The sequence below is a fragment of the Emiliania huxleyi genome (genome assembly GCF_000372725.1).
Source record: "Emiliania huxleyi CCMP1516 unplaced genomic scaffold EMIHUscaffold_9, whole genome shotgun sequence".
Lineage (NCBI taxonomy): Eukaryota > Haptophyta > Isochrysidales > Noelaerhabdaceae > Emiliania > Emiliania huxleyi.
The window spans coordinates 1,234,518-1,261,930 of NW_005195301.1; the positions used below are offsets into that span (position 1 = coordinate 1,234,518).

Consider the following 27,413-nt stretch of genomic DNA (forward strand, 5'->3'; position numbering starts at 1 on the left):
GAATTCAGGGGGGGATAAACCAAGAATAACCCCCCCTCCCAAAAAGAGGGATGCCGATTCTTTTAACGCCATACGCACGCAAGCAGCAAGAAATCGGGGGGTCGTGCAACCCATACATACCGCGCACATAACACACACGCATGTCCCTCCGACAAGCACAGATTCACTAACACGCTCACACAGACAGTTTACCCACACTGACACACGGACACACGCACAACGACACTCACGTACGCACAGCACACACACACACACACACACACATACAAACACACACACACGCACACACACTCATACACACACAGGAGCCGAGTGCATGTATGCTGAGGACGGTGCTCGTTGGAGTGCGATCGGCTCGAGGGTCGTCCTCGTGTAGTGTATTGAGGAGGGCCCACAGTGTCAAGGACGATGCCCTCGCCAAAGTCGCCATCGACGCGGCGCGCCATGACCGACTCGCCGACGGCGTACGCGCCCGCGTCACCCTTGGCATCGAGCAGCTTCTGCGCCAGGCACAGCGCCGCCTCCAGCGTGCACACTCCCATCGGCGCGTTGCCGATGACCTGAGGCATCGCCGCGGCGAGCTGCGGCAGCACGCCCTCGCGGCAGTAGGCCGCCAGCGCGAGCTGCGAGGAGCGGCAGGCGGCGCAGATGTTGCGGACCGCCGTCCGGAACGCGCTCGCGTCCGACGCGCCTGCGGCCGCCGCCTGCAGCCGCGCCAGGTCTGTCCGGATGGCCGCCGTGCTGGGCGGGCCCGACATGTGTCTCGACGTGGGCCTGCGGGGAGGCGCGGCGCGGGTGTCACTCCGACGGCGCCGGCATCCAAGCGTTGCACCGGGCCCCCGCGCCTTCGTGCCAAGACCGCCGCCGACCTTGTCTCCTCGCGAAAAGAATTTACACGGGCTATCTCTCGGCGCAGACAGGCTGCATCACACTCCTCTCCTTAAAATCCCTGTGTGGTGGCGGCGTGCCGTTCTCCCATCCCTCCCTTGGGTTGTCTGTTTTCTTTCTTTCTTTCTTAGACAGGCTCGACACAGGTGCGAACTGGCGCGTGCTAGTACTATCACAGGCACACCACCGGAGCCGCCTAAGCGACTCCGTTAAGAACGGCAATGCATTCCGCACCGTGCACAATGCCGCTCAAGAAGAATTTAAGTCCTGCGCGAGATCAACTGGCGCACAGGCACGAACACAGGTACACCACGGGAGCCGCCTAAGCGACTCACGGACGCTACGCCGTATTGATGATTCTGCGTCCCGACGCGGTGCTGACGCGCCCTCTCCACATCGCGGCGCAGTGTGCAGGCCACCGGCTGACTAGCGCTCGCTACACCGGGGCTCACTGCCCTTCTCAGGGTGTGGGGGGCGCGGGATAGGCACGGCACCTCGCCCTGCGTTAGTGCGGACCTCCCGCTACCTTGCCTCAGACGCACCTGGTCTCAACTACCTCTCCGGCTCATTTGAGCGGCCCGACAAGATCCACGACCGAGACTACGACCTCGCGTTCCTCTTTTGCGACCGCGAGAGCGCGCCCCCCTTCTACGACTCCCTCCTCTTGAGCGGAGAGGTGGAGCGCGGGCGCTGTTGCGACGCGCCGCCGCCTCTCCCGGCCGGGTTCCACGGCCGCTGGTCGCGCGAAGAGTGCTGGGAGCCGTTTTGCCGACAGCTCCAGCTCTTCTCCCGGGCAAGGAAGCGCGTGGGCAACCTTGACCATGCGCATATCTTTGTCGAGCTCACCCGATGCGCCGCCATCGGGGTTCGCACAGCGGCGGGGATGGCCACGGTGCCTCTGGCGTACTAGGTAGTCATTGGACGCTTAGGCGGCTCCCGTGGTGTACCTGTGTTAGTGCCAGTGCGCGCTCCCGTGCCTCGTCGCTCGTGTCGTGAGAGGAAGTTTTGAGTTGAAATTCTTTTTCTCTTCGCGCCTGCTCCTCCAAGCTGGCCTCTTCGTCCGGATCGCGACTGCCGCGCGCGTGCGTTGTGGCCCTGGATGCAGTGTGTGGGTATGCACAATGTAGAATGTAGCGCGTTGTCCCCCCGTGTCACGCGCCGCGTGTGGCGAGTGGAGGACACTTTCGCTCTCTCACCACAGATCCGAGATCGCCACATGCACGGTCGTGGTCCTGCTCGTTTGGTCTTACTGTACTCCCAGCAGCCTTGCGCACCAAGCCACACCTGGATGAGACGCATTTAATACGCAACGTAACTCAATGACACTTTACCAGGCTGTGCGCCTGCGCGCTGCGGGCTGCGCGGTCGCACACATACGCACAGCAACACGTCGCACTCAACCAACGGGTGGCGGCCCAAACAACGGCAACGCAACCATACACACAGCACACACGCAAACACTGCACATACGGTAGCACAAAGCACTCTCAACCCCCCCCCCCCGGCCGCCCTTGCACACACAGCACACACAGCACACACAGCGCGCACGGCGCGTATCCTAGTTCCCACGGTTGCGCCGCTGTGTCGCCCTTCACGACGCCCTCCAGTCCCTCTTTAGGACTCGGAGGAAGTCTGGCCACCACATCTGCCACGACGCGGCATTACCGCCCGCCCACGTGCAATGGGAGAAGCCGCGAAAGGTCTTGTCGTACTTGAGCACGCCAGGCGCCAGCTCCTGCACCATCTTCGTGTGGTCGCGGATCTCGGTGTACACGTCGTTCTCGCCTAGGTACGCGTCCGCACTGTCGCGCATCACGCACGCACGTGCGTGCCAAGCGTGTGCGTGCTCCCGCCTCGAAAGAAGGCGAGCGGCGTTTGGATGGCGGTCAGGTTAAAGCGCGGGGGCGCGGCCGTCCCATACTCAGCCAGGTTGTCGCGGCTGCCGTAGTCGAAGTCCTGGAAGCGCGCCTCGCCACTCCCGACGCCCTGCATGAAGTGCTGCACCTGCAGTTTGAATCCAAAGGTCGGTGCAGCTTTTCACTGCCGGCTCGGCACCTAGAGGTGCTGCTCACGTCCTTGACCGCCGTGCCGGCGGGGAAGTTTGAGAAGAACCCCATCGAGATGACCTCCATGTCGTCGTACGGGCTGGGCCCGAACATCTGCTCCTTGACGAGCTCGCACACGGCGCCCCCGGTGGCGAGGCATACAGTCTGCACCAGCCAGTTGAGCGGCTTGTAGTCCTGCGCAGAGAAGGGAGGGAGAGGTGGTGGTTTGGAGGGGCATACACACGCCCTCCTATGCACGGCCTCTCCTCAAGAGATCGCGTGCTGGAGAATGCCATGCGGAGACAGACATGACGTTACAGCATTTGCATCTGGCTTTGTACCGCGTCGGTGGAGAGGAAGCCGTAGGGCCAGACGCGGTGCAGCAAGTCAAAGGCGCGGGCGGCAGCGAGCGACTGCAGGCTCAGCGAAGACGTGTGTTTGCTGTACGTGACGGGTGCGATCATCGTGGCTATGTTGATGTGCCGCTCGAAGTAGGCCTTGAGCGCCGGGTCCTGCATCGCTATGAAGGCCTGGTTCGTGCCGCGTGACCAGCCGACATAGTTGATGCGCTCGGCGCCGGTCTCGTGAAGCACCTTTGCGACGATGGCGGGGCAGTCGTTGCGCGCGAGGGTCGAGTACGTCCAATTCCAAAATTTCGCGTTCTGATCCACCTCCCTCCCTTCGCCCAGCGTGACGTGGCGGCGGCCGTAGGGCGTGCCTCGGTTGTTGGCGAGCCACACATCAAACCCGGCCTCGTACAGCTGCTGGCCCGGGGACCGCTCGTTTGGGCCACTGATCCACGCCCACGCGTCGAAAAAGTTGCCGTGGACGAGGAGGACCGGCATGGCCCCCGGGTTGGGGATGCGCTGCAGCGAGAGGATGTATCCGTCGGGCGTCAATACCTCGTGGTCTTCGAAGGGGTAGCCACGCCGCACGAGGAACTCCTGCATCGATTCGTTGAGGAGAGGCGGCCGCACGTGGATTCGGCTTTTCACGTTGCTGCGGCGCTCAGCACCAAGCATGAGACCGACGACCAGGAGGGTGAGAGCGAAGGCAGGCATCACGATACGGCACCAGCGGCCGCTGAGAGCGAAGGCAGGCTTCACGATACGGCACCGGCGGCCGGTGGCCGGTGGCGTAATCATCGACGCGTGCCGCGGGCGCAGCGGCCCGTCGCCACCGCCACGATCTGAGGCACCACCCCAAAATATCGTCAAAGCGGGCCTGCTCGGGGCTGATTGGAGACACGAGATAAAAAAATCTGAAGCAGTGCAGCCGTCAAAGAGCAGCGCCGACCGGGCGCTCGCGCCGCTCTCAAACGTGATTAGTGCGGTCGTGCCGTCGAGCAGGACCTTCTCGACGTGGCCGTGGAAGGCTGCGCCGGCGGGCGCGGGAGGGCACGGTGGCTGCGGACTGTGGAGGGCAGCGGCTGCTAGCTTAGAATTACACGAGTGTCGTGTCGTGTTCTGGTCCCGCACCAAAGTAGGTGGAGAGGTCCTCCCGCGAGGCGTCCGCCGGCAGGTTCTCGACGAGGACTGTGCAGCTATCCGTCATCGCAACAGCGGCACCAAAGGCGAGAGAGAGAGAGATTTTTATTAACCAATAACAAGACATCACGACTTCTTTCTCAAAGGCGCGCGCCGACAGCTTGAGAAGAAGAATTTTGAGAAGAAGAAAACCGGCACGCTGGGAACCAACTCGCACACATGGCTCTTTTTTTTACCGATACTTTTCTAATACATTTCCGTTCACACCATGGATGCTATGCCGAGCCCTAGGGCTTCTCCGACGCACAGCTGTGAACACTGAATCAGACGGAAGTGGGGAGGATATGTCCAGCGCGTTCCTAGAGGTGAACGCTAGGGCGCTAGAAGAAGTGCGAGGGCCTTGGGCAACTGCGTGAACGCGAACGCTCCCTCCCGGCCAAGGCTATCCATACCCATATCCAGCGCGCTCCTAGAGGTGAACGCTATAGGACCTGTGCTAACCAGCTCAGTCCGCCCGGCTTCCCTTGGACCACGATAGCAGTCCAGGGACCCAGGGAGCGGCAGCAGCGCATCATCATTGCATTCCGTTGGTTGCGGTTGCGCCGAGTTCTCTGGGGTGTCGTCGACTTGAGCCATAAGCCTATGCACGCAAACGTGGGCAGGCATGTGAGGCGACGTGCGCGTCGCGTCGCCAGAGCAACTGAATTACCACACCACACATGTCTCGATTCTCAATGGTAAAAGTACCACGTCTCGCCGCAGCGTACGCCAAAAGTCTGCAACGTGATGCGCAGCGCCGCAGCGTCCCACTCGCGGTACGGCCACGCAGCGAGCGCGTGCTGGAGCGTGAGCGGCCACGAGTAGAGTGCGCCACGCTCGTAGACTGTGACGCGCTCGACCGCCGTGTCGCTCGCCGCGCCGTGGTGGTCCCGCAAGTTCCAGTGGAGGAGGCCTGCGCCAGGCGGCGTCGCCACCGGCAGCAGGAAAGCGAGTCGCGACGCCTCATCGCAATGCGTGCCGCCCACGGAGAGGAGTAGGGAGCGGAATTTCTCGTCGTCGCTGTGCGGATTGACCAGGAAGGCCCACGCCACCGAGGGAAGATAGATCTGGGCGGCGGGGGGCTCCAGATGGGCAATCGCGCCCTCGCCACCAAAAACAACTTGCCTCGGTCCCACTTGCAACCGCGCCGCGAGCGCCCGACGCAGCGGCGTCTTGAAAAGGGCCGCGTCTCGCAGCACCGATCGAGCTTGTTCGCGGTGGGCGCGGCCGCGCAAGCCAAGCACCCGCGAGCCCTCGTTGCCCACGAGGCGCGCGAAGCCGTATTCGTAGCTCCACCAGGGAGGGGCCCGCTCATCGGCGCCCGCGTGGTTGCTGTTGATGCCGAGCGAGAAGTACGGCAACGGGGTTGCGTGCCTAGCATACGTCCAAGCATCGTGCTCCGCAAGTATGCCAGCCACGACCTCATCGCACTCGGCCGGCGTGAAGGCGCTGCGGACCGCGGTGATCGTCTCGTTTGACGCTGCCCGTTTGATGCGGAGCATCCCAGCGTCGTAAAGCGCCAGCGTCCGAATGTTGTACCGCACTCTAGGATGTGGCAGCCCCATGCGCAGAAGCACCGCAGCACCCACGACCAATAAGAGCGCGAGCGAGGTGGTGTTGGTCGTGATTGCCGCAACGCGTCGCCACAGCACGGCCACGAGCAGCGCGGACGCAGAGAGCAACGCGACGCCCAGCTCGAAGCGCAAGTAGCCGACGAGAGGCGTGCATACCCACAGCATCCCGCCGGCAGTGCACACGCGTGAAGCCACCCATACCGCGACAGCAGCGGTAGTGACGCCTCGCCGCAAGCGCGAACGCGCGATGGCGGCTAGTAGCACCGCGCCGAGCGCGAGCTGCTTACTCGAGCAGAGCGCGCCGGGCCGAGGCGCCGCCCGCCACAGGCGCCCGCCCGGCGGATCACCCGCACCAACGAGCTCGTAGCTTACATGCAGCGTGGCCGGGGTGTTGCGGCTCGACACCACAACGAGGTACAAGGGCGCACGCTCTAACGTCTCGTGCGACAAGACCAGGGTCGGTGCCTGTGAATCACCCCACGCCGCGGTGCTGCACCCGACGACCTGCTGCTGCAGCTGCCCACCCTCTTCCTCGTTGCACTCTCCATGAAGCACGTACAGCGAGACCGCATCTTGGCCGACTCGTGTGATGTGGAGGGCCGCGGTATCGGGCGGGCGCTTGTCAGTGGCAGGAATCGACTGCCACGCTAGCAGGCCGCTCCCCACCTCGGGCTTGGCGCAACCGATGGCTCTTCCGCTTTCCACGACGGCGTGCACCATCTCCGGCTCTTGGAAGAGCGCCAGATCGATCGTGAAGCGCGTGCGAGCGGCGTCGTGTATTCCGTCACCCTCGAGCGGCCTCGCTTTGGAGCAGGTTTGACCCATCGAGGCAGTTTTGACCCACTGAGGATCAGGCCACAGCTTGACTGAGTCGAAATCTCCGTCCGGGATGGGGTCCCATGGCCGGCCGCCGATTTTCAGTGTTTTATTATTTTTCTTTTTTGCGCGATTTTCTACTTGTTTTCACGAGATTTCGCGTATTGCGAACATGCTATCACGCCTTGGCCCTTGCGACAGCCTGTCGGCGCTGCTGACCGTGCCATGATGCACAATTGACCACCTGCATAGCTCGCGGCCTTAGTATCCAGCATTCAGTGACGACCTGATCGTACGGCCAGTAGGAAGGTGTCCGTGTCACAAACTGCCTCGGATTGGCTGCTGGCACTCTCGAGGCTATGCCTACACAGAGCCTCGCGCGCATGGGCAGTCAAGAGGGACCACGCACCTTCTCAGGATAGCACCAGTGCCTCTCTCTTGGACCGGCAAACGTGGTGGTCTCGTGTTACCAATGTGGGACCAGTGCGGCATCGCGCCATCGACAGCTCTGAAGTACGCCGCTCACCACTGACCGGGAAGGCCGCCAAGTGGGCCAGCACCGGTCGCACATTGTGGCAGCAGTCAGCAGTGCATGTCTGATAGCTAGAGCAGCAGCGTCAGGGTCGCAGGGTCGGATCGTGTCAAGCCTCTCGCCCGGCAGGCCGCGTGCAGACGTCGGCCTGTCTGCTGTCTGGAGTGATCTGTCGGCGGTCAGTACGACCGATCAGGTCGGAGTTTTCTGATGGTTGGAGGGTCTATCTGTATGTACTCCTCGAGATCTCTCCAAATCTGCCCTCTGATCAACCTAGCTTAATCGGGAAGTCGGTGCTAGTAGAGACTAGTTGAGAGAGCCGGAGCCCCGTTTCCGCACTGCTGCGCGGCGCACGGTGCCTCCGGGGGCCCCCGCGCCCCCCCAGAGTCCCACTGTGAATTTGTGTGAGCTCTGTATGTGTCCTGATTTGCCAACAACATACCTACAACCAACACTGCGGAGCCGCGGGCGATGCTGTCGGTGATCTCATCGACGGCCGCGACTCCGTCAGCGCGCACGTGCGCGCCCTCGGCCCTCGCTGAGAGCCTGGCGCGCGGGCAGCATCGACCTGCAAGCCGCCTGGGTTCGGGCTCTTATGGTCGTTTTGCTTTTCTCCCATGCAGAAGTGACAATACTGAGCCGGACACTGTGTAGACGCACATATTCACACAGCCGCATCCTTCACGCAGTTGTGACCTGGAATCCCATTTCACGCATCTTCTTTGCTGCGTCGCTAAGGGAGCAGTGACGAAATGTGAGGATAAGCACAGCACTGTGTTGACCTGTGCGCTCGGAGGAGCGGTGGAACACCGGTGTGCGCCCTTTCATGTAGAAATCACCGTGCATCAAATGCGCCTGGAGCGTTTCACGGCAAAGCGTCATCTCGTGCTCCCCCGTCGAGCTCGAAGCAATATCCATCCCACCACTCCCATCTAGGCTGATTGTCATTCGGACTGTGACGCCGTCTAGTTCGCTGTCCTGGTGCCAAGGACCTACTATCTGCGAGTTGCTATGATTTGCAAGCAAGAAGAGAATGCAAGCGTCAAATGTGACAGGTGAGGCAAACCCCTTCTCCAGGGCATCGGCCAGTGCACCCATGGCGCAACCGCACTGCCGCATAGCTGCAAGGGCTCGCTGCTGAGGGTCGTGATGATCATCGGTCAAACTTGTCTGACCCAGAACAAACCGATGAAACCACCCTGAGTTACTCGAGGCTCTTGGTGGAACACCACCAAAAGTGGCATCAATTAGCTCGCCGTGCTCAGTTTGCTTACCTGACGCAATGATGCGTTTCGATGCAATGAGCACATCACGTTCAAGCTGCTCGGGAATCACCCCCTGGACGGTCAGGTTGACCAACTGGCATCCTGGAAGAGCGGGGATGCCTTGATGCTTTGGCCGGTGAAGTGAAGGGATGGGTTGGGGGCGGAGGAGAGCCAAGCGCACTAAGAACTTCTCCAAAGCCAGCGAGCGGTCTCCATGGGACATATCAAGCAGGCTCATTTCCTTGAGTATGTCTGCATCAGCCTGGAAACCACCGACCTGCTGATGCTGCCGAAGCAAATCGCGGAGTCGCGCCCACTGCTGTGCGCCATCGCCGGTGCCGTCCTCGCCGGTGTCGATCACAGGATCTGTTTCCTTGGGCTGCTTGAGAGGATTGACACCGAGAGAATGGAATACGGTAGTGACAGCGAGAGCAGACCAGGGAAACATTCCACACTTGCGTTTGTCCGTCCGGCGTAATGGCGAAAAAACGGGAGAGCCCTTTTGCGCAGCAACACCTTAAATTTCATGGCCCTCCAAATTCGGGTCGGAGCGTAGCGGAGTGGGCCCCGAGTTTGAAAAGGGCGACGGACGCTTGCGTCCTAGCCTCCAACAACGCCTCCCCGGCGCAGAGGGGCCCCCGGAGGAATGCACAACCGACCCACGCCATGCCGCTTGCGGCGGTCCTCTTCCCAGCTCCGCTGAGGGCCGTGCGTTATTTTTGCCGAGCAGGATTTTGGCACGCTCTGAGCAATCGCGAGCACAGCCACGCGTGGGTGCTGCGCGGGCTTGTCGCGTGATGCGAAAGGCTCGCGAGGTGGCCAGCGCCAAGGCCGCTGGCGTCTACGCGACTGCCGGCTGCCTCTCAGCCACTCTCAGCCACGCCCACCCAAAGCGCACCTCATCTTTGCCCGAGCACATCGCCATTGTGCTGTGGTTGCCGGAATCACCGAGAGCTTCGGCGGACTCATCGATCGCAGTGCGCCTTGGCAGCATCCTCCCGGCCATCCAGCGCGCGCTCCTGTCGTCGGAGTTGGCCCCTCCCGCAATCTTCGTGATTGATTGTTCGCCGCTCATGCCGTCGTCGGGCAGCGCACGCGCCATCATGGACAAGGAGATCTCGGACTCTGGCGCGGACCGGCACCTCGGCAAGCAGATCAGCAAGCCGGTGAGCCGCGTCCTCGACAGGCTGTGCTCCGGCTACCGAGGCAGCATCACCCTCTTCGGCATCCAAGAGAGCGCTCCCCTCGCGCTCTGCCTGCTCGAGCACGGTGCCAAGTGGGGCACCGTCACGCGCGCTGCGCTGCTAAAGCCGCACCTGAGCTCGGCGGCGGTGAACGCGCTGCTCGTCAAGCCGGCGCAGGCGAAGGTCACACTCGACGTCCTGTACGAGAGCGAGCGCGACTGCCAGCGCAGGGACGGCGCGGTACGGCACTCTTACCCGGACGGCACCTCGCATGTGCTCGACTCGCACGTGACTGTGGGCAGGGCGCTCCACGCCGCCCTCCTCTCGCTCGGCACTGCCGACCTCCGGGGCACGCTGCTCGAGGCCGGCGGTGCCAGCCTGCAGCTCGACCCAGACGAGATCGACTCGTCCGGCCTCACAGTCTGTTGAGCGAGTGGTCCTTCTGTGCGCCTTTGATGAACCTTCTAGGAACCTTCCTGTAGGCCGCGCCGTTTGGTGGAGCGAGTGGTCATTCGAGCTCAACACGCGGACCAAGCAGCCGCAGACCGTCGTGAGCAGGTGGGGCCACACCGTTTCCTCTCCTCGCCGCCGCCTCTCTCCTCACCACCGCCTCTCGCTGATCCCTTCCTCTCTCCCTCCTCGCCGCCTCTCTCCTCACCGCCTTGTATCTCCTCACCGCCGCTTCCCTCCTCACCGCCGCCTCCTTCCCTCGCTGCTGTGCCTCGCCTAGCCGCTGCCTATCTCCTCACCGATCCCCGTCGTTGCCTTCGCAGCCTCAACGCGAGGGAGGTCGCGCGGGCCGTGTCGCCGCCGGAAGCAGCGCCGCCCCAGCCCCTCGCGGCCGCGGCCGGCGCGGCGAAGGGCGTGGATCAGCAGAAGTGGGTCGGAGCGCTGGTCTTCGCCGCCGCCAAAGCCAGACGCCGGACGGTATCTAGATAGAGCCCTTCTCTGAGCCTTCTCCGGGCCTTCCTACCAGGTCCTCCGCGGCAACCGCTGCGTGCTCGCGCGCTCGCTGGACTCGCCTCGCGCGTGGCTCGGCATGCGCATCCCGCGCGCGGCGCTGCGCCCGTCCGAGTCAGAGGCGGAGGCGGAGAGAGCCCACTCTTGCGCCCCCGCACAGCGTGTGGAGGCGTGTGCTTGGCGATGGCCCTAGGCCGATGCGGCGCTCCGCGCCGCGATGGACAGTTGCGACATCGACGAGAGCTACAAGGCGCATCGACCCCGCACACCCTCCCCCCCCACCCGCCCGACCCGCCGGCGCCGCCGCTTCGCTGTCACCTCTAGTCCCATCCCCCCCGCCGCTATTGCCGCTCGAGCCTCGCGCCCTCCCTCGCATCCCACCCTCTCCCCCCACACACCGCCCCTCCCTCACCGCCCCCCTCTGGTACCCTCTCACCGCCCCTCCCCGCCGCCCCTCCTCACCGCTGCAGGACACCGAGCTCGAGCGGCTCCCCGCCATCCCGCCCGCCGCACTGCACATCGGCGAGACCGGCGAGGCGAGCTTCGCGCTCATCCACCCGCTCTACGCGGCGCGGCCGCCTCCGCCCGGCGCACTTGAGGATGCGGATCTGACGGACGACGAAGACTCGTACGACTGGTGAGGAGATCGCGCCAGATCCACCCGAGATCACGCGAGATCAGCGAGAGATCCACCCGAGATCACGCGAGATCACGCGAGATCAGCGAGAGATCCACCCGAGATCACGCGAGATCAGCGAGAGATCCACCCGAGATCACGCGAGATCAGCCGAGGCACTCGTACTGCTTGCTGCTGAGAGACCCACGGAAGACTCTCTCGTCAGCAGGCCTGCCGCGCCAGGTACACCTGGCCGCGCGCCGTCCACGTGCTGCGGCACGACGCGGCCTCCCTCGCCGCCCTACGCACCCTTGCCTGCGGGGTCGCAGCCGCGGTGGGCGCCGGCGCGGTGGCAAGCAAGTGGGGAGGCTACTTCGGGCAAGAGTGGCTTGAGCCCAGCCCGCTCGCCGCCGCCGCCCTCGCGCCCCCCGCGGTGCCACCGCTTGTTGCTGTGGGGGAAGCGAAGCCAGCAACGTTGGGCGGCGCGGCGGCGGCGGCGGCGGCGGCCAGGGCGGCGGGCGGCACGATGGCCGCGGCGGCCGACGTGACCGGCCGGCTCTCCTCGCTCGAGGCCAAGGTGGAGCTGATACTGGCGCGGATGGACGGGGGCGCGGCGGTGGGCGCGGCGTTGGAGGCGCCGGCCGCGGCCTCGGCGGCCAACGCGGGTGCGGGCGGTCAGGGCGCCCCCCTCGCCCTACTCAAAGAGGCGGCGCGGGCTGTCGGCGAGCGTGCCGGTTCAGCGGGCGTACCGCCTCTGCCCGTGACTGTGCTCTCCGGCTTCCTGGGCGCGGGCAAGACGACCCTGCTCAAGCACCTGCTGCAAAACCGGGCCGGCGTCCGCATCGCCGTCGTCGTCAACGACATGGCGGCCGTCAACGTCGACGCAGAGCTCGTGCGGCGCGGCGACGTGCTGCGCCAGGAGGAGAAGCTGGTCGAGCTCTCCAACGGCTGCATCTGCTGCACGCTGCGCGAGGACCTGCTCACCTCGCTCGCCTCGCTCGCGGCCGAGGGCCGCTTCGACCACGTCCTTGTCGAGTCGTCGGGCATCTCGGAGCCGCTCCCCGTCGCCGAGACCTTCACCTTCACGGACGAGGCGAGCGGCGTGAGCTTGGGCGATGTCGCGAGCCTGCACAACCTCGTCACGGTGGTGGACGCGGCGGCCATCTTCGAGGAGCTGGGCTCGGTGGACACGCTGGCGGAGCGCGGCTGGCAGGCGGGCGACGGGGACGAGCGCTGCGTCGCGCATCTGCTCTGCGAGCAGATCGAGTTTGCGGACGTCCTGCTGGTGAACAAGGCCGACTTGCTGGGCGATGCGGAGCTGGGCGCGGTCGAGCGGCTGCTGCACAAGGTCAACCCGACGGCGGAGGTGATCCGTTCGGAGCACAGCCGCGTCGAGCCGGCTCGGCTGCTCGGCAAGGCGCGCTTTAGCCTGCGCAAGGCGGAGGAGCACCCCGACTGGCTCCGCGAGGCGCGCGCACACCAGCACGTCCCCGAGACGGTCGAGTACGGCATCTCGTCCTTCATCTTCCGCGCGAGGCGGCCCTTCCACCCGGCGCGCCTCCACGCGGCGCTGTGCGTGCGGCCGCGCGCCGGCCCGCTGGCGCGGCTGCTGCGGCTCAAGGGGATTGCGTGGCTGGCGACGCGGCACGAGCAGCAAGCGAGCCTGGCGCTCGCAGGCACGCAGTTCGAGCTGACGCCGGGCCCGCCCTGGTGGGCGGCGCTGCCTCGCGAGGAGTGGCCCAAGGGCCTGCAGGAAGACATCGGGCCGCTCTGGGACGAGGCGCACGGCGACCGCCAGTCGGAGATGGTGTGCATCGGGCAGGAGCTCGACCACGCGGCTGCAAAGGCGGAGCTGGACAAGTGCCTGCTCACCGATGAGGAGATGGCGGGCGGCGGCGACAAGTGGCGGGACGCGTTGCCCGACCCCTTTGCCGACGCCTGGGAGAGGGCGATCGCGTCGGGGGAGGGCCACGACCACGATCACCAGCATGCGCACGCACATGCGCACTAGCTCGTCCTCTCCGACCAAGACATCACAGCTCTCCGAACGCATTGACCACTCTATCTTGTGTGTGTGTCAGTGTCTCGCGCCTTGCGGGGAGGTAGCGGGAAGGTCTCTTTTTCGCTGCCTGTCTGTCTGTGCGACTGTGTGTATCTTGTTGTCTCTGAGCTTCTGTTATCGACCAACATGCGTACTTGGCCGCTTTGTATTCTCGAGACCTCTCGAGACTGGAGTCTGGAGACTGGAGTCTGGATGCTGGATGCTGGATGGATGGAGAGAAGAGGCCTAGAGGGGGCCGCCGCGCGCCGGCCCGCCCGCAGGACCGGGCCCTCAAGTCAGGAATTAGCTTTCTTGGGGTGGGGGTGGGGGGGGGGGGGGGTACCTAATATTCTGCGCCGAGACTCTTTAAAAAAAGTAATGCTCGTCGCATTAGGTGTGTCCGCCCTGGTAACCTTTCGGTTCCCTATTGAGGTACCGACCGTCGACTGGACGCCGACGCAAACAAACGGGCCGACGCCGAACACACACACACACACGAGGACGTACGATGCCAGAGGACGATGGATGCCGCGCCTCGGCGGATGGATCGCTGGACCGCAAGGAGGTCATGTGCGTGCGCACGAACGCCACAGCTGCGCGCAGCGTCCCTGACCCATCCCCAGCTCACAGATGACGCGCTTGCCGCTGCGCCTGCAGAGCAATGTGCGACAAGAAGAAGACCAAGATATTCTGCACAATGGGGCCGGCGGTGCGACACTTGACGCCTTGCACGCCCTCCCCGTGACGCACACCTCGCGCGCTGACCGCGGCTCGCCGTGCGCAGTGCTGGGACGTCGAGACGGTGACTGACCTCATCGACGCTGGGCTGAATGTCTGCCGGTTCAACTTTTCGCATGGCGACCACTCAGCTCATCAAGAGTGCCTAGAACGTGTGCGCAAGGCAACCGCGAACCGGCCGGACCGCAACATTGCCATCCTGCTCGACACGAAGGGCCCCGAGATCCGGACAGGCAACTTCGTGAAAGACAAGGCGAAGATGAACCTCAAGGCTGGGCAGGACCTCATTCTGACCTCCGACTACAGCTACGAGGCGACGGACGACACCAAGCTTGCGATCACGTACGAGAAGATGGCGACAACGGTCAAGCCGGGTGACAGCATCCTCTGTGCCGACGGCACGCTCGTGCTCAGCGTCAAAGAGTGCTACCCTGACAAGAAAGAGGTGCGCTTCGGGGAGCGAGCTCGCATAGCCATGACTCGACGTCCTCTGGCTCCTCCTCGCGAGCCACCACGACCACTGACAGCTCCCAGCCCCGCCGATCCGTTCGCCCTCCATCGCCTCGAGGACCTTCACCAGCTCACGCCGGTCGCCAGCGCCGGGCCAAGGAGTGCGAGCAGAGGCGCCCAGTTGCGCTGCACGTCTGGACCGCCAGGCAGCTCGATCCCCGGCGAGTCAAAGCGATGGCCCAGCTGCACCAGCTGCGAGGGAGGGGCGCGGGGAGGTACCGCAAAGCTGGGCTGGTACAGCTCGCATGTCTCGGCAAACCTTGGCCATCTCAGCTCCTAGTTCGCCTTTGGTAGAAACATGGCGAGCGTGCCAAAGGTGTCGATCACCGCGCACAGCGCCCACATCCACGCCTCCCGCAGCCCGCCGACATTTAGCGCTTGCTCAGGCGCGTTGTCGCCGCCGAGAAGCGCCGCCTCCGACGTCCTGACCGCCTGGCCGAGGTCCTCGTGGACCCTGCGGACACGTGAAGGACGGATCAGGCACGTGCGCAGGCGCGGTTGCGGCGAGCCGATGTGACAGGCGGAGTGTCAGGGCACCTCTGCGCTGCTCCCTCTATCGGATGAGCGGGCCAGTGCCGCACGTACGCTCGCTGCATCGCCTAGTCGCGCAGCAAAAGCAAGTGAGGCGCTTTCGGCAGAAAATGGCCTCGTGCTCGCCGAATGCTCGAATCCACCACCGCCTGGTCGCATCTCAGCGAGTACCAGTTGAAGAAGAGGTGGTGCAGCTGAGGCACAGTCACCCAATACACATAGAGGACCGCCAGGTACCTCAGCTCAGCGTACATCAGGGCCGGGTCGGCGCTGCTTGTTTGCTGTGCGATGAGGGAAGGGGGTGAGACGGCAGTCGCAGACAGGCAATCGCAGACAGGTGGCGAGGCAGCGGCGGCACCTGCAGTAGATCGCCAAAACGGCCATTCCACGCGACCCACAGCTTCGAAACGTGGAGGTTGGTCAACTTGTACGCGACGAGCTCAGCCACACCGAACCACGCGAATGGGGCGTGAGCAGGTGACTGGAACCACGACGCGAGTGCAAACCTTGGCATGGACCAGCAATGCGCATAGGCGTGTCCGAGCGATCCACCGGGCGCCCGACCGTCGAGCGTTTCACGGCTACGGTAACACGGCTAATAGCGTTGGCGGTATGGGTGGAATAGAGTTGGCGGTATGGGTGGACGCGAGACAGGCGAGCGATTTCTTTTTCTTATCGTTCTTGGCTACGAGCCCACGCCTCGATGGCTTTTTTTTTTCGTGTTGGCCACGGTGCACGGAGACGCTCGCCGCTCCACGCCTCGATGGCGGCGACCGTGCTCTCCTACTTCTGGGAGCTCGCCTCGCTGGACGTGGACCGGCGAGTGAAAGCGGCCTCGAGCCTAATCGCCGCGCTGAATACCGCCCAGTCCGAGGCCCGGGGGGGGGGGGGGGTGCACGAATCAAATGAGAATATGTGTATGCAGTAGAGATATGGAGCGACACGCACACGGGCGGGGGTCCACACACACGTACATTAAGAGAGAGGGAGGCAGTGAGACAAAAACAGGTGGGCTGACGATCCAGTGCATGCTTGGGTACGAGCGAGCTCACATGGTCTCTGCAGACATATATGTTGCGGCGCAAGCCGAGGAGCTCAACCGCCTCTCCACGCCCTCCCGACCAGAGAGGGGGCCATACGCTGCGGTGCGCCGGCGGCGAGACGGACTCGCCGGCGGGGCGAGAGGCGTCGCGTTAGGCGACCTCGATGTCGTCGAACAGGTCGATGTCGTCGCCGCCGCCTGGCATGTCGTCGATCGTCACCGGGTTGTCCGTATACCGCCAGATGGTGGCGATGTCCGAGGCGATGTCGGCGCAGTAGCGGCCGAGCGGCAGCACCTCCAGCTGGTCCGCCTCTGGCTGGTCGGGGTCGGAGGTGAGGCCGCGGCCAAAGGGTTCCTGGCGAGGGAGGGGAGGAGGAGGGAGAGGGAGGAGGCGTGGCGCGCAACGAGAGGCGCAACGAGGCTTGGAGCGCAGCGAAGCGTGGAGCGCGAGCGGCGACGCGTGAGGAGAGGTGCTGCGGGCGGCGAGCGAGGAGGCGGCGCGCCTCGATGATGTGGCCGATCTCCTCATCTCCCTATATCTCCCCACATCTCCCCGCATCTCCCCACATCTCCCCATATCCATCGCGCCTCGATGATGTGTCCGATCTCCTCATCTCCCCACATCTCCCCACATCTCCCCACATCTCCCCATATCCATCGCGCCTCGATGATGTGTCCGATCTCCTCGGTTGCAAAGATCACCCACGAGACGACGCCTAAACTCGGGGCAGCCTCGGCTCACGCCGTTGGCCACCCCCACCTCCCCGTCAGCGACGGCCAACGACGCGACTGCCGACTGTCGGCGGCAGCAGCCACAGGTCGATGTGCTCACACAGCGCGAGCGGCAGCGTGAACGTGTAGACGGAGAAGAAGCGCGACCTATGGGGAGAGGTGGGGAGAGGTGGGGAGAGGTGGGGAGAGGTGAAGGTGCAGGCGGAGAAGAAGCGCGACGTGTGGCGCGAGTACGAGAGCGGCACCGGCGTCCCCTTGATGCGCTCCGCCTGGTCTCGGCGCACCTCGGGTGACCTCGGGCAGGTAGGTAGGTGGGTGGGTAGGTGTTACCTCACACTGTCTGGGCAGAGACAAGGAGTGCCGCCGCACACACGAACCCACACATACAGAGAGGGACGAGTGCACGCATTGGGCATCAGAGAGCCATAGGGCAGGTCCGCCCATACACTGCCCCCTCGGCGCGCCCCCGCCTTCCCCAGCAGCGAGATGAGCTCCTCTCATCTCCCCATATCTCCCCATATCTCCCCATATCTCCCCATATCTCCCCCGCCTTCCCCAGCAGGCAGATGAGCTCCTCTCATCTCCCCATCTCTCCCCATATCTCCGCCTTCCCCAGCAGGCAGATGAGCTCCTCTACCTTGGCGTCCAGCTGCCACCAGACGAGGTCGCCTGCTCACAGGCGGGGGAGATATGGGGAGATATGGGGAGATATGGGGAGATATGGGGAGATGAGACGAGGTGGCCTGCTCACAGGCGGGGGCGTGAAGAGACGCTGCGCACGCCGCGGCGTCCAGCCGCCGCCGCCGGGCGGAGGTCGCCGTGCTCTCTCCTCAGCGGCAGCAGCGCGCGCCTAACGCTCGAGAAGGCCCCCTCGGGCTCCGAGACGGGCGCTCTCCGTCCCGCGGCAGCATGTCGCACGTCAGGCAATCGAGCACCGCCAGAGGCAGGTTGGGCTGCTGCGCGCACCCGGCGAGCGGCCTCAGCGCGGGAGGCCTGCGCGCGCCGCCGCCTGCCGCGCCGCCCGACGCCGCCGTCGCCGCCTCCAGCAGCTCCCTGACGTCGCGCTCGCCGCGCAGGTGCTGCTTGAGCGCGTATGGGTACGCGGCGGTCAGGCCGACGATGAGCGCCGCGCTCTCGCCCGCCGCGCCCTCGCCCTCTCCCGCCGCCTGCCCGGACGCGCGCGCCGTGGCGGACGTGAGGCGGACGAGGGCGCGCGTCGCCGAGTAGACGCCTGGGAGGGAGGAGGGGAGAGGGCGCACGGAGGCCTCTCGGCTGTCTATCTGCTCCGGCCGCGTCTCGCTCCCGCCACAACAGCTGTGCGTGAGTCGAGGGGGGGCTCTCTCACCATGCGGCTACCCGTCCCGTGAGTACTCACTGGCCGACGTCGGCGCAGAGCGCAGAGGGAGGCGCACCGTCCCACAGCTGCCTCCCCTCCCAGAACCGGTCGTAGGCCTGGCCGGTCCGAAAGGCGAGCAGGAGAGCGATGATGCTGCCCACCGCCTCGTGCGGCAGGCTCGGCAGCGCGCACGCCCGGACGGCCGCGCCGAGCGGCTCTGGCAGCGACCCCACACTCGCCGCTTGGAACGCGACCGCGATGACGGCGGCGACCACGATGGTCGAGCTGAGGTGGCCTGAGATCTGCGTGAGGACGCGCGAGGAGGAGGAGGAGACCAGGTTGGTCAGCCACGCGCTCGAGCCGCCGTACCGAGCCTGGTACGCAAAAGAGTAGTCCAGGCCGTCGTCCGTGATCTTGCCGCCTCGAACGGCGGCGTCCTGCGCGAGCACAACCGCAAAGCTCCTCCTGACGCACCGATCGGCCGCAAAGGGCAGGCGGGCTCGCTGGACGGCCGATGTCGTCGTCGGCAGCAGCAGCAGCAGCAGCAGCAGCGCGGGCAATCGACTCGGCGACGGCGACCCGAGCGCACTCATCGTTCGCTTGCCCAAAAGAATTTTATCGTGGCGCACAGCACCGCGGTGTCCAGTCCGAGCCTGGCTGTTCTTCACCTTTCTACCTACCTACCTACAGTGAGTGTGTGTGTGTGTGTGTGTCTTCGTGGTTTCGTATCAAGAATACTCACTCACTCGCGCACAGCACACTGGCACGACAAACAAATCTCGCTGGCACGACAAGGGCGCAGACTGGCGCGGACTGGCACACACACCAGCACACGCACAAAGAATCTGGTACCTCACAGGCGGAGGCGCGAGGGCGAGGGGACAGCAATGTCCAATGTGCAATGAAGAGGGGTTAGGTTAGGTTAGGTAGGAAGGTGAAGAACCGCCAGGCTCGGACTGGACACCAACGCGGTATGGGTGGAAGCGAGGAGCGATCAAAAGAAGGAAATCATTTTTGCAAAAGAAGTTTACAACAAAGCTCCCTCGCACAACACTGGGCACGGGACTGGCGCGCACTGGCACTAACACAGGTACACCACGGGAGCCGCCTAAGCGACTCCCGCGAGGGCGGACGGCGAGGCACTAAGTAAGTAAGCTGCGTGCACTCGACCGCCCTCCCTCGCCGCAGGCAAGCTCATTCACTAATGTCGAAATGCAGTCAAAGGTCGCAACCAGAGGATGTCGCATTCAGCAAGGGTGAGGGGGGGGACATCGCCGCGGAGATACACCGAAGTGTCCGCTCTTCCTACTCGACTACCGGTGCCGTCGTTGGGTCTCGGGGCGAATCGGCTCCCAACCAAGCTCTCTCATTTCCACGAAAACCATCGGAAGGGAACACGCTCTCGTGAAATCTAGGCAAATCAAAGAAAGAAAACACACTTCCAAGTGCTCCAAGTGCTCCAAGCAGAGGGATGCGCCGCCACCACACAGGACACAGGGAGGGATTTGTGCGCGCCAGTCCCTTGTCCACTCTTTCTTTTAGCAGGATTTTAAACCCTCTAGTCCCTGGAAATTTCCGGAAACTCAAAGGTCGCAACCAGAGGATGTCAAGGGTGAGGGGGGGGGACACCGGCACATCGCCGGGTTTGACCATCGGAAAACAGCCTCCAGCATACGTTTCGGGTGTCGAGAGGAAACGCTCGGGGCGGTGTTGTTGGTTCGGCCACATGACCGGAGAGCAGCCGCAGCATGGTGCGGCTGGGGATCGCGGAGGAGAGGGCCTCGTGGTTGGCTCAACCCAGCCCGGCGTGACCGCCATCGGCCCGCTTCCACCTTCCCAACAGTGGCCGCTCACGCCACGCTTCATCTTTGGGCACCGTGGCCACGGTGCTTCGCCTGGCACCCAAGGCAATCGGCGCACGACCAAGCGGCGTCGCGAACAGGGCGGCATGAAGAACGTGGCGGCCGAGGTTCAAGGGCTGCCCGAGCCGGACCCGCTTTTCTCGAGCATGCCGGCCGAGGAGCCCCTCCTGCCATCCTTCGGCAAGCTCCGCACCTTTGAAGAAGACGAGTCCCGCGCCACGAGCTACGCCCCCGGGCAGCAGCACGCCGGGAACGAATGAGAGGCAGTTGGCACAGCCTACTGCTGTGCGGCTGCCACAGCTGTGACAGCCGGATGGGCTCGCCCTGGCCCTCAGCCACTGTGCACTCTTGTGCTGGCGGTCACTGTGAGCGACACTGATCGGCGATTGTCGGCACACGGTGAGGTAAAACCACACGCCGCTACCAGCGCGTGGTCACAACTCACATCAGCCCCGAGGTCCTAGTACAACTCTCTTCACTCTTGTTGCTCTGTGGGGAGCTCTGTGTGCGCTCTCAACTCTGTGAACTGCGAGAGGGACAGGGTCCACACCCCGTAGTATATCTTGACAATACTGGGGCGTCCACACCTCGCTCACCCGTGAGATGCCGCCACGCACGCGCACACACCCTCACGGCCCAGGCGTCGCTGTCCACGGCTTCTCCGCCGTCCACTTCCGGCCGAACCGGTCAACGTGCGGGGTGTCATACAGCAAGTCGTACCAAAAGTGGGTGAGCGCGCCGCGCACCGCCGGGGCGACGCAACACCAGCCGCCGCCGAGCGGCTTGATCGTGTCGTCAAACGCGCGCCGCAGCTGCGGCGGCAGCGCCGGCTCGACGGCGCCCGGCCGGAGCGACTCGAAGTGGAGGAGCCGGGCGGTCGCCGAGTGCGGCCCGAGCGCCCGCCGCAGCCGCGCCTCGTCGACCGCCTCGCCCGGCCCCAGCTCCACGCTGCGAGCCGTCGCGGCGAGCGACGCGGGCGTGAGGGCGTCGCCCCCCACCGACGCGAGCGGCGTCCCCCTCCGCCTCTCGCCGCCGCCCACGTACCCCTTCTCGCCGCAATGGTCGCACGGGCGGGCGGTCGAGGCGCGCACGCGCACGCGCAGCGTGCTGTCGGGGCTGTAGTGCGCGGCGAGCGCCTCGGGGTCGCGCGAGTGGAAGTTCTCGAGCAGCGACCACTCGCGGTAGCCTGCTCACAGCTGCACCGCGTTAGAGGCCGCCCGCAGCTCGATCGACGCCGACCCCGTCGCGGCGGCCGATCTGCAGCGCGGGCAGCTGCGGCATGACGCCGCGCCAGTAGTGCCTGCTCACGCGATCGGCCGTGAAGGCCGCGCCCGCCCCCCCGCGGCGTCCGCGCTTGGGGAGGGGCGCGGGCGCATGCGCAGCACATGGTCAGCGGGGCAATAGTACGGCAGCGCCATGCGGCAGCCGTTGGAGCCGAGGCAGCGGATGCCGCGGTGCGCAAAGTTGGTCACCGTCTCGAGGCCGCAGACGAAGCGCGGCAGGACGAGCGTGCGGTTGAGCAGCAGGGCGAGGCGGAGCGCGGAACGCAGCTGCGCCTACAGTGACGAACGAAGGCCGACTTCCACCACCCCCTCCCAACCGAGACACTTCCTAGACACTTCCTAGACACTTCCTAGACACCGACTTCCACCACCCCCTCCCAACCGAGCGCGACCACGCGGAGGCGCACCAGTTGGTGGTTGACGAGCGCAAAGTGGTCCTGCACGAGCTGGTCCGAGAGGCGCAGGTTTCGCGGCGGCAGCTTCGACTCTCCGAAGCGGGACGTCAGCTCTGGAGGCAGGTCCGGCTCGTACGACAGCAAGCCGCCGGCGGGAAGAAAGTGCGGCGCGACGTCGTCGACGAGCCACAGCCCGCCTGCTCAGAGTCGAGGCGTGCGTGATGAGGGGGCGCCGCCGCACCGCCGCCGCCGCCGCGCCGCAGCCCGCCTTCGCGCATGCGGTGCCTCTTGCCCGACTGGTCGCAGTTCTGGAAGGTGAGGTGCACTGCCACGGGCGTCGCGCCGAGCCTGTGCAGCGCGCGCTGGATGAAGAAGAGGTGGCCCGACGGGAAGAGGTGGTTGGGCAGCAGCCCGAGCTGCAGCGACCCGCCGTAGGCCGCCATCAGCTTGCGCGCGTCGCCGGCGGGCGGCGCGACCAGGCCGCGCCGCAGCAGCTGGTTGAGTGCCTGCTGGTCGTTCTTCCAGTTCGAAAAGGCGCCGTCGGCGTCGAGGGCGGCGCACCAGGCGGCGGCGAGGGCGGCGGCGGCGGGCGCCATCAGGAACAGGCCCGTGTTCATCTCGGGCGTGATGCCAAAGGACGGCGTCTCGAGCCCCGGGGGCTGGGCGGCGATGGCCTGTGGGGAAGAGGCGGCGCGGTCGGGGTCGCGGCTGGCGACGCTTGGGAGGGGCGCAGGACGTGTCGGGGTGCGGGCAGGGAGACAGTGGCCTCTGGCGAGGAGCCAAAGCCGTCGGTGTGGAAGAGCAGCTGCGCGTGGGCGGCGAGCTGTCGGCCGAGGTACGGGAGGGGGTCTCGCAAGAAGACGACGTCGACGTCGGCGAAGAGCAGCGTCGCGTTGAGCTCGAGCAACGTGCGGACGAGAAGCGCCTGTGTAGCGGGAGCGACGCGTGGTTCGCGAGATGAGGCGAGGTGAGGCGAGGTGGGCCGAGGTGAGCCGAGGTGAGCCGGGCCGAGATAGGCCGAGATGAGCCGAGGCTGGGGTGAGCTGAGATGGGAGGAGTGAGGCGAGGCGAGGCTGACGGGCGCCTTTGTGCGTCCCATGTGCGAGAAGCCCGGCGAGCCCCACTTGGCCTCATCGGCTCCGATGGACGACTTCAGAGGGAAGCAGCGCGCGCCGGCCGCCGAGAGGCCGCGATTCGTGGCCTCGTCGGTTGCGCCGAGCAACGCGCTCCGGCCGAGGCCGAGGAGGGAGAGGTGCTGGTGCCAGTTGAGAGCAAAATCGAGCTGCGCCGCGTTGGCAAAGGTGACAAAGGTGACGCCGTGCGCGTTCGCCTCTGCCGTCTCGCGCACGGCTCGCGCAGATAGCGGCTCACACGGGCGAGCGGAGTCGGAGTGCGGTGGCGGCGGCGGTGGCGGCGGTCGCAGCAAAAGATGTGGCGGCACAGTGTCGGCCTCGGTGGCTGTCTGGAGGAGGAAACGTTGCGCACGGGAGGACTGACTGCCGGTGGATGCAACGTGAAATTTTGCCGAGAAGATGAGTGTGATGATCGGGAGAGTGAAGACAGCGATGCGAAGGACAAGCCGCATACGCACACAAGAGGCCGCCGTCAATGGTTCCGCCGGGCCATCTCGCCGCTGAGGCACAGGGTTCGACCCACGCTGTCAAAACGCTGTGCGAGAGGGCGTGCTGGCAGTCCAACACCCAGCTCTCTCCAGGCGAAGAGATAAAAGAATTTAAACAGTTTCAAGTGCTCCAAGTGCTCCAAGATGTCCTCCCATCCCTCCCTTGGGTTGTCTGTTTTCTTTCTTTCTTTCTTTGCTCCAAGATGTGGTCCTTGCGCGAGGGGAGCTCGATACACTCGAGGGGCCAGGATACGCCGCGAGGAGGACGGAGTTGCGCCGAAAGGCGAAAGAAGCCGCGAGAACAAGGGACCGGCAGGCGGCGGCGTCGCAGGACGAGACAGAAGAGAACGACGCGACAGAGGAGGAAATGACAAGGGAGAGAACGACGAGAGTGGGACGACCGCGAGGTGGCATGAAGGCTGCAGCGAGAAGCGGCGAGAGACTGCGATGATCTCGGGGAAGCTCGACGACGAGGGTCGGCTCGGCTTTTGCCTTGCTTGCCCGCGCGCAGCCTCGCGGGCTGGCACTGGCCTCGCGCCTTGGCCGCCGTGCTGTCGTCGAGATGGAGGCCTGCACACTCACACGGAAGAACTCATCGTAGTGTCACAGCCGGTGGTGGCCCGTGCTGCCGTCGAGGCCGAGGCCTGAAGTGAGTCCACACATTAATGTCCCAATGTCACTGTTCGCAACCAGCGGCTCGTGCTGGCGTCGAGGCCGGTGAAGCGCGAGAGGAGCCGCAGCGTCGCGGCCGCGTCCATCGCCATGAGGTCCTCGTACCGGAGGACAAGGAACTGCTCCCGCCTGTGCCGGGAGGGGTCGCGCGGAAGGTTCGCGGAAGGTTCGTGGTGGAAAGGGAGGAGGCAGCGGAGGACACGAGGAGGGGCGCTCGCTTGAAGTAGCGGAGCGCGTGCAGCAGGCAGGCGGAGTACATCGAGCTGGTGGCATACCTGGCGATTTCAGGGAGGCACGCTGATCGAATCATGATTGACTCCCTGATCGAATGGCGAACGGTCGGACTCGTCGCGAGAGATGTGGTGAACGGTCGGACTCGTCACGAGAGATGTGGTGGGCCACAGGCGCGCACATTGTCGCGCGGCCGTAGTCGAAGCACTTCCGCAGGTACGCGGCGAGCTCCTGCACGTCGCGAGCAATCAATCTTAGGTGGTGGGGCAAGGGGGGGCAACCCTCGCGTCTCCACGTCTGACGACAGGAGCCCCACGGCATTCAAAGTGCAAGGCCCAGTGCGCGTGGGTGAGCGGTGTGTGTGTGTGTGTGTGTGTGTGTGTGTGTGTGTGTGTGTGTGTGTGTGTGTGTGTGTGTGTGTGTGTGTGTGTGTGTGTGTGTGTGTGTGTGTGTGTGTGTGTCACGTCACTGCATCCTCCGCCGGTTCCTCCCGTCGCCTCTTCTTTGTTCGAATGTTTTTCAATCCATCCTTCACGAAGCCCTCCCATGTAGCTAGCGTTCTTGGCGAATGTCTCGAAATGGCCAGCAGGCGCTGTCTGCTCGCGGTCTGTGCGGGCCGCTCGTCCTCCTCGCCCTTCTTTCGTCTCCCGTCCCTCCCCTCCACCATGGCCTTCTCGGCACTTCTTTCTCCATCCGCCTCGCCCTGCCTTTTCGTATCGTGCCGTTCGCCCTCCATTCGGTGACCTCCATGGCTGTCCGCCCCCCTTTGGGTGGCGCTCTCGATACGGTTGCGTCAACCTCGACGTCGCTGTCGCCCTCCCCGTCCCCGCCGGCGTCCGTGCCTCGGTTCGCATCATCGGTAGCGTCTCCGTTGTTCCCTCGTGCCCCGCCGTCGCCCTCTCTGCTCGGGCCGTTAGCGATTTCGCCCCTCCTGCGTGTCGCCCCTCCGTCCCCTCCCCTTTCTTCGTCGTCATCGTCGCTGTCGCGAAAGCCCTCCGGTCCCTCGATTCCCTCGCCTATCCCCTCCGCTGCGTCGTCCCAGTTTATATCCTCATCCTCTGCGCACGTCGCGTTGGCTTCCTCTCTCCCCCTTTCCTCCCTGCCCCTCTCGCTGTCTGCTTGGGGGTGCCGGGGTGATGTGCTGCGGTACATGATCGGAATATACGCATGAAACTGAGTGGATCGGAGATGTATGTATTGAAGAGTCAAGAGACGGTCCCGGCACCGCCAGCGCCAGCGCCACCGGCATTTGCGGGGTGGTGTGATGCAACGATGCCGCAGGCCAGCTGAATTCTCAGGTGTGCGTGCGCGGGTGCGCGCCTTGCACATGTACGTACTCGCCGCACTTGTGACTGGGTGCGGGAAGTGGGGAGTGGCGTGGCCAGTGGCGTGATGTAAAAAAAAGTAAACGAGAGCATCTTCGCCGCTGGCCGCGAACCGACCCACGGCTCCTCGTCCGGGGCCAGGGCTCGCATCAGGGAGAGCTCGCGCGCCGCCAGTCCCGGCGCCGCGGGCTACTTGGCCTTCCCGCCCGCCGCAAAGTACGGGTCGCGCAGCAGCGCCGCCGCGTCGGGCCGGTCGGCGCGGCTCGGCGCGAGGCAGCGGCGGAGGGCCTCCTGCGCCTCCTTGGAGAGGGCGGGCTTGCAGTCGGGGATCGCGAGGCGCTGCGCCTCGGTCCGCATGGAGTGGGACGACATCTGCATGATCTGCTGCTGCGAGGCGTCGGCGAAGAAGGGCTTGGCGGGGTAGAAGAGCATCGTGAACCAGACGACGCCCGCCGAGAAGACGTCCACCTTTGGGCAGATATGGGGAGATATGGGGAGATATGGGGAGATATGACGACGCCCGCCGAGAAGACGTCCACCTTTGGGCAGATGCGCGACGACTCGCCCTCGTAGCACTCGGGAGGCAAGTAGCCGTGCGTGCCGGAGCCGTACGAGGTCAGCTCCATGCCGCCGCGCGAGTCGGTCGCCTGCGGACATGTCTCGGACATGTCGTGGACGTGTCCTGGACATGTCTCCGCCGCGCGGGTCGGTCGCCTGCGGCTCCATCACCTTGGAGAGGCCAAAGTCGGAGAGGCGCACCTATGGGGAGATATGGGGAGATATGGGGAGGTGTGGGGAGGTATGGGGAGGTATGGGGAGGTATGGGGAGGTATGGATAGAAATGGGGAGATCTGGGGAGGTAGCACCTCGCCCTCGTGCAGCAGGATGTTTGCCGGCTTGAGGTCGTAGTGGATGATTGGCTCCCGCTGGCGGTGCAGGTGGCGCAGCCCGTGCAGCACCTGCACGAGATATGGGGAGATGTGGGGAGATATGGGGAGGTAGATGAGGCGCAGCCCGTGGGGCACTTGCACGATGATCGACTTGGCCTCGCGCTCCGCCAGCGCGCCCTGCCGGCGCAGCAGGTCGGCGAGCGAGCCGCCATTGCAGTACGGCATCACCGAGACAAACGTCGAGCGGTCGATCTCGAAGGCGGCGAACCTGCACGAGCGATGGGGAGAGGTGGGGAGAGGTGGGGAGAGATGGGGCGGTCGATCTTTTCGGCGGAGAACGTCTCGACGATGCGCCGGTGCGTCAGCGCGGCGGTGATGTCGATCTCGCGCTCGACGTGACGCACAAACGACTCCTGCGCCGCAAAGGGCGGGCGGGCTAGGCGGGGCGGGGGGCGGGGGCGGGCGGGGGGGGGGGGGGGGGCAAAAGGCGGCGGCGGCGGCGGCAAAAGGGGGGGGGGGGGAAAGCCCTTAAGAAGTTGGGGGCGGGCAACACCCTGGGCCGCGGGCGGCGTCTGATGTCAGGTGGCGGCCCCTTTTGGGGCCCCCCCCTTTTGGACCCGAGGGGATTCATTTTGGGGGGGAACTGCCCGGCCCCTTTTCAGGTCGAACCCCTGCGGAGGCCCCATCTCTCGGGGGGGGGGGGAACCAAGGGGGAGGGGTTTCCAAGGTCCCCCGCCCCCCCTTAGGCCCGGAGGCCCCAGCGGGGCCAAAAATTTGCCCCAAATTTGCCCCAGGTTT

General features: G+C 65.0%; 7 protein-coding genes across 7 annotated transcripts in view; 2 read left to right on the plus strand and 5 right to left on the minus strand.

Annotated features, from left to right (window-relative positions):
* Window positions 1–758, minus strand: part of EMIHUDRAFT_462013 (hypothetical protein) — a gene marked incomplete at both ends in the record, with an annotated part of 4,130 nt that extends 3,372 nt beyond the window's left edge. Inside the window, one exon of the mRNA XM_005757853.1 lies at window positions 332–758. Coding sequence (XP_005757910.1) covers window positions 332–758 — 427 coding nt within the window. The remainder of the gene's footprint in view (window positions 1–331) is intronic.
* A 1,417-nt stretch (window positions 759–2,175) lies between these two features.
* EMIHUDRAFT_462014 (hypothetical protein) lies at window positions 2,176–4,145 on the minus strand. Its single transcript, XM_005757854.1, has 4 exons — window positions 3,275–4,145; window positions 2,961–3,128; window positions 2,709–2,892; window positions 2,176–2,673 (listed from the first exon to the last, which is right to left on the minus strand). Exons 1-4 carry the CDS (start codon window positions 4,076–4,078, stop codon window positions 2,480–2,482), a joined length of 1,350 nt encoding a protein of 449 aa, XP_005757911.1. The 5' UTR covers window positions 4,079–4,145; the 3' UTR covers window positions 2,176–2,479.
* A 7,859-nt stretch (window positions 4,146–12,004) lies between these two features.
* On the plus strand, window positions 12,005–13,417 carry EMIHUDRAFT_62434 (hypothetical protein; the record flags this gene model as incomplete). Its single annotated transcript, XM_005757855.1, has 1 exon — window positions 12,005–13,417. One exon carries the CDS (start codon window positions 12,005–12,007, stop codon window positions 13,415–13,417), a length of 1,413 nt encoding a protein of 470 aa, XP_005757912.1.
* Window positions 13,418–14,120: 703 nt separating this feature from the next.
* PYRK1 (pyruvate kinase) lies at window positions 14,121–14,555 on the plus strand (the record flags this gene model as incomplete). Its single annotated transcript, XM_005757856.1, has 2 exons — window positions 14,121–14,156; window positions 14,232–14,555. Coding segments are annotated over 2 exons (360 nt in total), but the record flags the coding sequence as incomplete, so codon positions are not given.
* Window positions 14,556–16,177: 1,622 nt separating this feature from the next.
* Window positions 16,178–18,935, minus strand: EMIHUDRAFT_462015 (hypothetical protein). Its single transcript, XM_005757857.1, has 6 exons — window positions 18,413–18,935; window positions 17,936–18,231; window positions 17,678–17,743; window positions 17,220–17,269; window positions 17,066–17,147; window positions 16,178–16,623 (listed from the first exon to the last, which is right to left on the minus strand). The coding sequence occupies exons 1-6, from the start codon at window positions 18,927–18,929 to the stop codon at window positions 16,420–16,422; spliced, it is 1,215 nt and encodes a 404-aa protein (XP_005757914.1). The 5' UTR covers window positions 18,930–18,935; the 3' UTR covers window positions 16,178–16,419.
* Window positions 18,936–20,827: 1,892 nt separating this feature from the next.
* Window positions 20,828–25,136, minus strand: EMIHUDRAFT_199273 (hypothetical protein; the record flags this gene model as incomplete). Its single annotated transcript, XM_005757858.1, has 11 exons — window positions 20,828–21,358; window positions 21,438–21,498; window positions 21,606–21,754; window positions 21,889–22,005; window positions 22,203–22,382; window positions 22,637–22,801; window positions 22,955–23,242; window positions 24,178–24,298; window positions 24,445–24,489; window positions 24,582–24,631; window positions 24,870–25,136. 11 exons carry the CDS (start codon window positions 25,134–25,136, stop codon window positions 20,828–20,830), a joined length of 1,974 nt encoding a protein of 657 aa, XP_005757915.1.
* Window positions 25,137–25,914: 778 nt separating this feature from the next.
* The window catches only part of EMIHUDRAFT_448681 (hypothetical protein), a gene marked incomplete at both ends in the record, with an annotated part of 4,060 nt that continues 2,561 nt past the window's right edge, over window positions 25,915–27,413 (minus strand). The window contains 5 exons of the mRNA XM_005757859.1: window positions 25,915–26,193; window positions 26,265–26,345; window positions 26,592–26,684; window positions 26,751–26,883; window positions 26,955–27,028. Coding sequence (XP_005757916.1) covers window positions 25,915–26,193; window positions 26,265–26,345; window positions 26,592–26,684; window positions 26,751–26,883; window positions 26,955–27,028 — 660 coding nt within the window. The remainder of the gene's footprint in view (window positions 26,194–26,264; window positions 26,346–26,591; window positions 26,685–26,750; window positions 26,884–26,954; window positions 27,029–27,413) is intronic.

What these genes read in the sequence shown, in the direction of transcription:
- EMIHUDRAFT_462014 (XM_005757854.1), bottom strand. Translation starts at nt 4,078, where the DNA reads ATGATTACGCCACCGGCCACCGGCCGCCGGTGCCGTATCGTGAAGCCT. An exon ending in GCTTCCTCTCCACCGACGCG is followed by an intron (nt 3,129 to 3,274) that starts GTACAAAGCCAG and finishes TTCTCTGCGCAG; the next exon opens with GACTACAAGCCGCTCAACTG. An exon ending in CCGGCACGGCGGTCAAGGAC is followed by an intron (nt 2,893 to 2,960) that starts GTGAGCAGCACC and finishes TTCAAACTGCAG; the next exon opens with GTGCAGCACTTCATGCAGGG.
- EMIHUDRAFT_462015 (XM_005757857.1), bottom strand. Translation starts at nt 18,929, where the DNA reads ATGAGTGCGCTCGGGTCGCCGTCGCCGAGTCGATTGCCCGCGCTGCTG. An exon ending in GGGGAGGCAGCTGTGGGACG is followed by an intron (nt 18,232 to 18,412) that starts GTGCGCCTCCCT and finishes CCTCCCTCCCAG; the next exon opens with GCGTCTACTCGGCGACGCGC. An exon ending in AGCCCAACCTGCCTCTGGCG is followed by an intron (nt 17,744 to 17,935) that starts GTGCTCGATTGC and finishes GCCTGTGAGCAG; the next exon opens with GCCACCTCGTCTCATCTCCC.